Here is a 6,511-nt window from a genome sequence, read left to right on the forward strand (position 1 = left end):
CTCGGGGTGCGCCCGCCGGCAGCTCCCGTACAACTTCCAGAAAGTTTGGGGGCTTTTGTGTTGTTTGTGGGTTTTGATTTGTTTGAGGCTTTTTGGTTTTTTGTTTTTCCTCTGCGCTGCTGATCTCAGCTCTTCTGTCCCGATCGCATCCCATTCTTGCTCTGCTACCTGGCACTTAACCCTGCCTTTGTTTCTCACAACGTTAATTTTGTCCTGCTTTCGTGAAGCTTCTGCAAAACAACGAGCAGTACATATCTTATCGGGCTTCGGCTAACAAAAAGGGAAATTCATTTGGTAAGTGGTCACAGGTGTTTTGAAACGTTACTATATTTTTTCTCTCTCTTCTAGATTATTTATGCAAACCTGAGGACAACATTTACAACATTGACTTCACTAGGTTTAAGATCCGGGACCTTGAAACTGGAACAGTACTTTTTGAAATTGCCAAGCCGTCTGCTTCAGGTACAGCATGCAAACGTTGCAGGGAGGATAGAGAGACTCAGAGAGCCGAGAGGTTGCAATGTACGACCCCTGCAAACCAAGCAGAAGGGTCCTTTGGTATATGTCCTGATTACTAAATTCCTCTCTTTTTTCCTAAATTCCCTCTATGCTGAGAAACTTGTGATAAAAATGTGACTAGTGTTGGATGGGAGAGACCTATCGACTGGCAATTTTCCTTTTTTGGGCTGGTTATAAAAGAGATTAGTTCATGTGGATTGGTAGTTGTGAGGGGGAGAGATTGAGGGGAGGGGTGGCTCCAGTTCTGGAGCCGCCACGACTGGGCCAACTGTCACAGCAAGTCTTTTCTCTTTTACTTCTTGCCAGTATAAGTCTCAGACCAATTATTAAATGTGTTTACATTCAGTACCTAAGCAGTAGGCAGCTTGTCCTGATACACTCACTAGGCAGTGTCACCTCAGGTGTGCACTGTGAGCAGAGTAACTCCAGGCTGGTGTTTTCTAGAGCACGCTGAGGAGGATGAGGATGACAGCAGCGAGCTGGACGCAAGTGCAGGGCGCTTTGTTCGGTACCAGTTCACTCCAGCGTTTCTCCGTCTGCGGACTGTTGGTGCAACGTGAGTATGAGTTTATGGAAGGAAGGGAGAATTGGATGTTTACAAAGTGTTACTTGACAGTTTATAACAAAACTGGGTTGAAGACTTGAGAGAGACGATCTTAGACTACAAATATCAAACTCTCTGTATAGAACTCTTGTGTAACCTCATGCCTAAGGCTCTGTTCTTTCTAACAGCTGTTTTTTTCCTGATTCTTCCATGCAGAGTGGAATTCACAGTGGGAGAAAAGCCAGTGTCAAACTTCCGAATGATTGAGAGGCATTACTTCCGAGATCGCTTGCTGAAGAACTTTGATTTTGATTTTGGCTTCTGCATCCCCAGTAGCAGGAACACATGTGAACACATTTATGAATTCCCTCAGCTCTCAGAAGACCTTAGTAAGTACCTTCTTTGCCATACTGAGTGGTGTTTTGTTTGTGTGTGCATCTGCTCATTCTCTCCCTCTACTTGTAAAAGAAGTTGTGATTGAGGGGACAGGAACAAACAGATACAGGTTCCCAGTTTAGCAATGTGTAGTCTTCTCTGAATTAGAGATTTGTGCTGCAAAGTCTCCTCCTTTGAAAATAAAAGCCTAAGACAACCTGTGCTAAGTCAGAGGCTGGAAGACCGGATCAGAGTCACTGGCCTGACATGCCTGATGCCTTGTAGTGTAGCCCAGAAGAAAACAAAACACCAAAGAAAGGGTTCTTTTTATAGCCACCCATCTGTTTTTGGCATTTGCTTGTTAGGGCTAGAGCCTTCTGTTTTGGAACAGAACTGGTTCTTCCCTGAGGTTTGTTTTTAAGCCTGCTAAGATCTATGCAAATACAGATTGCACAGGGTATGTTTGACCTCAGGGGGTGGATGGAGCAGAGGTACTGGGGCCCTTCTGGGGCTGCCTGGCTGTAGGGAAGGTTTAGGGGTTTCATCCCACCTGTGTACATGTGGGGAGTGCCACAAACGAGCTCCTTCTGCTTACAGATGTGATGGTTGCTTGGCTCCATTCATGGCTCTGGCAGTTTCTAAGTTTATTTTGAGTGAGGTTTCTTCATTCCCCCTCTGCTTTTGACTCCACTTGTCCTGTGAATGGGAAGAAGGGGAAGGGCAAGCTGCAGCCTTTGAAGTAAGCTCAGAAGAGCAGTTTGCTTCTCTTCCTTGGGTAGGGCAGAGCATCAGCCTAGTTAATCCAGTGGAGTGGCAGAGTCCCTTTTATCCTGACTGTGGCTGTTGAAGGTAATGGAGCTCTCTCTTTCACAGTCCGTCTGATGGTGGAGAACCCGTACGAGACGCGCTCGGACAGCTTTTACTTTGTGGACAACAAGTTGATTATGCACAACAAGGCCGACTATGCTTACAATGGAGGACAATAATCATTCTGTCTGCTGGATGCTGTGATGCCCTTAACCATTCCAGATGTGCAGGAGTGGACTGGAGTTGCTGTCTCGTGCAACAAGGCTTCTTGACAAACTTTTTCTCTGTGCATGAGGCTGAGAACATGAAGCAAAGACAACAGCTCCTGAAAGGAAATCTCCCTGCAACACCTCTCTCTCTGAGACTCAGCGTTTCCTGCCTCTCCTTCTCTGTTCCTGGCTATCTTCTGATAACCTTGGTTAGGTCAGTGATCAGAAGGACTCTTAGACAATTCTTGCTCTTAGTCTTTCTAGTTAGTTTGCACCTTTAGTGCTTCTGATGTTTCACCTCTTGGGTGAATATCCTTTTTCAACAGGTCAGATTGTTTGTGTTAAGCTATTTCTTAGCAGGAAAATCTTAACCCCTTCAAGTAGCCAGCAATGCCTGAAGAGCAGATCTTTTGTTCATTTGGATAGATCATCTCTTCAGTGGCAGTGGTTTTGTTTGTGGCATTGCTGACATTGGTTTTTAGGGTGCATCCCAATATTCTCCAATGGGAAAGAGACTAATTCAGCTTCTAAGCAGTGCAGGAATATTCCATCTGCCTCTGGGGGCCTGAGCTGCCCCTAAGAACATTTAAGCTCTGTTTTGCCAGAGATTTTGCTAGAGATAGGGGAAAAGGGGGGCTGTACCTCTGATAGCATTTCTGTGCGAGCTTTTGTGAGCAAACTGTTGAATTTTGGAGCTCAGGAGTCAACCTTAGAGCTGAAGTTAATCTCACTACATTTACCATTTCTCTTTCTTCCCTTTGTAGGAATTTTTGGCGCTTGGTACAGAATGTATTGCTTTTTAGGTGGTCAGTACATTGTCAGCCTGGCTGGGGTGAAGGTGTCACTCTAGTGAGGCTTAGAGGAAAAAGGGAGGATGTAGAAAATCACTTGAAAAATGAGTAGGAAGCAGAGCTTCCTAGGCTTCAGTCTGTACTTGTAAACCTGACTGGTCTGTCAGAATTGCTGTGAGCAGCACCAGCTCATTTTCTTTGTTGTAGCGGAGATATTAGTAGCTAAAAGCTTCCCAGGTCAGATCACTCAGTGTTATGGATCCTTGGAAAGTGAGAATGTACATGGTTCTCTTTTTCATTGTTCCCATCACTACTCTGCCTGCTCAGCTGCTTATTTATGATTAGGAAGTCATGCTGCCCAGGTTGATACCACAGCTGTGTTTGGGATTTGGCAATAGGAGATAGCATCATGCAGTGGGAAGAGGAGGACCTCTGTCTTGCCAGTAGCTGTGCTGGGGCAAGCTCCCAGCTGTGCAAAATCTCAGCTATCAGAACCTTTTTTGCCAGTTTTGCTGGCTCTCAAGACTGGTACTTTTCCTGTCCCCATGCTGGGCTGCTCAGTTGTGTCTCTTGTTAGGGGAGTTAGGGTGTGTCTAGACTGGAGACCTTTCCTAATACTACTTCCATTTGTTTTTGAGACAGTTAAAACCTAACTCTTCAATGGTTACCTGTTGTGTTAAGAGGGATTCAGTGTAGTTTGTGTTTTACCAGGGTTGAGTGGGGTGGACATCAGAGCCTAGAGCCTGGTAATGGAGACAGCAACAGGAAACCACTGCCTTTACTTCCAGATTAGTGAAAGTAACTTTGGCGTGGAACATCAGCTGGCATCAGAGTAAGCAGTGAGAGTGTGTGGGGTAGCAGCCATGAATGAATCTCCAGCTCTTAGGAAGATACTTAATTATGATTAACCACAACAAATGACCTGTTCTGGGTGGAGCATTAATCATAAGCAACCACAACAAATAGCTTGGGAATGTGGAGGGGCAAGGTCTGCCTGATGGAAAGATGAAGAACTGTTCTGCCACCATCGATCCCCTCCAGCATCTCCACAGGCACTAATGCAATCTTGTTTAGGATCTTCAGGATTAGTTAAAGCTGCTGTTGAGGTGGACCTCGAGATGCCTCTTACAGTGACCACCTTCCACAGCCCTTGTGCTGTGCCTCTGAGGTGGGAAGCATTTGCTTTGCTCTGTTACTCACCACAAAGCAGAACTGCCTGGAAGTGTGCTTTTCATCCTGAAGTGTTCAGAAATAGTGTCTGAAGAGCCTACTCGTTATTCCCTGGCAAATTTTAGCATATTGAACTGAATTTTGTATGTAGTATAAATCCAGGTGCCTTTAAACTTTTATCACACTTTCTACATGAAGCAACCTCTCGCTTTTCTTAGGAGTGTGACGATTCCCATCTGTTTCTCTTGTCACTGTAAAAGTTCCTCAAAGACGATGGGCTCGTCAGCAGGGCGGGAGCGCGCACGGGGCGATGGGGGCGCGCACCGCGCGCGCGCGCCATCTGCTGGCGGCGGGAGCGCGCTGCCGGCGTTGATCCCGGTAGGAAAAGGGAATTCCTGTCCTTGGCCAGCAGCAGAGAGGAGGAAACGGCACTGAAGCGGTTGCGTTCACCCTGGTGAATGTGTTGGCTATTCAGCAATAAAAGGGAGAAGTGGAGGAAAACCGGGACACCCTGCGGTTTTTAGCCAAGTGTGTTTGCTTTGCCAAATCAGAAGGTCTTTGCCCTAAAAGCATGCTGCAGGAAAAAGAAAGTCCCTACAAGAGGGCAACCCAGCACTGAAAAAGTTGATTGTAATCCAGAAAGTCAGGGATTTCCAAACTCCTGTCCCCACTTTAGGAGCTTTCCTAGGATTCCTTTTCTCTTAGGTACTTTCTATAAAGCCTCTTTTCCTTGTGGCAGGGATGATTTCTTTGGTAAACATGGTTTAGCAGACCAGCTTCCTTCTGGAGTGTGTGCTCTGGTGTTTTAATGATGGGTGAAAGCTACTTATGCCAGTGAGCTTGGAAGAAATTCCACTGGGATCACATCCTTGACAGGTGAATGGTCAGTTGTAACCTGGTGCTGCTGGCAAAGGAGATGCTTTCAGTGTTAGTTGGAGTTTGAGCAAGGAAAAAGGTATCAAAGGCTACTTCTCTCAGGTTTTGTACTGAGTTGGAAAAAGAAAAAAGGTGGGACCATACTGAGTTTGGCTCAAAACTTCAAAAAGAAAGGGACCAAACCCACAGACTCATAGTATGTTTTTTCCAGTATTTTTCCTTTTATTACCAGGACCTCTTTTTCACATTTTTGAGGCAGGGGCTTTGGATCCATGCCAGCAAACTTCCTGGAGAGCTATTTTCATGCCTTGAGTGTGGAATACATACTGCACCTTGTGGAGGAAGGTCAATTCTTGTTGTATGGACTGGGTACTTCTGTCCTTGTCCTCTGTTTTTGGTAGGAAATGTCTTGTATGTGTACTTGAGGATTTTCAATGTTTCTTGTTGCAGAGGAGCAGCAGCCTCTTCTCTGGTGCTTGGGGATGCTTATTCCATTATCTGAGGGTTCAGGAGGAATAAAACAAGTGCTTAGTAGTCAGAAATGAAGGAGGAAGGTGGTCGTGAAGCAGTAAGGTCCAAATGTAGCAATTCTACTTCTCAGCTCTGTGTTTCATCACATCATCTTCAGCTGTTTCCCAGTCTTCTGCCCTGCTGTCCTGTGACATGGAGCTACTTCGTGCTACCCCGGAGCCTGGCTCGCTGTGGGGTGTGACCCTCGGACACAAACACTGCGTCTCCTGTCCTTGCCGAGGACAAGGCTGAGTGATGGCAGCCTGCTGGAGTCAGCACCTCTTCCTCTTCAGCAGCAGCAGGACAATGAACACCAGCAAACGCCCTCTCTTCCCGCCTGGATCCCAGTGCTGTTACAGGACCCGTATTTATCTCTCACTGTGTGGCCTTGGGGCTGCTGGCGCATGGACTCCTCTGTGCTGTCCCCTTCGGACCCTGCTCCCGTGGCCTTGGCAGCGCCGCGGGGCTGTCCTGGTGCCGCTGTATTTGTACACGCGTGGTTTTGTCACCAGCAGTCGGAATAAAGGACCTTCCTTCCCTTTCCTTCCCTTTCCTTCCCTTTCCTTCCCTTTCCTTCCCTTTCCTTCCCTTTCCTTCCCTTTCCTTCCCTTTCCTTCCCTTTCCTTCCCTTTCCTTCCCTTTCCTTCCCTTTCCTTCCCTTTCCTTCCCTTTCCTTCCCTTTCCTTCCCGCCCTTCCCTCTCCTGTTCCG

The 6,511-nt window shown here is 46.8% G+C and overlaps 2 protein-coding genes across 2 annotated transcripts in view; both read left to right on the forward strand.

The window, feature by feature from the left end:
* Positions 1-323: 323 nt before the first annotated feature.
* On the forward strand, positions 324-6,344 carry UNC119B (unc-119 lipid binding chaperone B; the record flags this gene model as incomplete). The annotated part of the gene is made up of 4 exons (XM_031057425.1): positions 324-462; positions 964-1,075; positions 1,280-1,452; positions 2,312-6,344. Coding segments are annotated over 4 exons (537 nt in total), but the record flags the coding sequence as incomplete, so codon positions are not given.
* Positions 4,689-6,511, forward strand: part of ACADS (acyl-CoA dehydrogenase short chain) — an 8,961-nt gene continuing 7,138 nt past the window's right edge. Inside the window, exons 1-2 of the mRNA XM_014307202.2 lie at positions 4,689-4,793; positions 5,693-5,702. Coding sequence (XP_014162677.1) covers positions 4,689-4,793; positions 5,693-5,702 — 115 coding nt within the window. The remainder of the gene's footprint in view (positions 4,794-5,692; positions 5,703-6,511) is intronic.

The sequence above is a fragment of the Geospiza fortis genome, unplaced genomic scaffold (genome assembly GCF_000277835.1).
Source record: "Geospiza fortis unplaced genomic scaffold, GeoFor_1.0 scaffold408, whole genome shotgun sequence".
Classification (NCBI taxonomy): Eukaryota; Metazoa; Chordata; class Aves; order Passeriformes; family Thraupidae; genus Geospiza; species Geospiza fortis.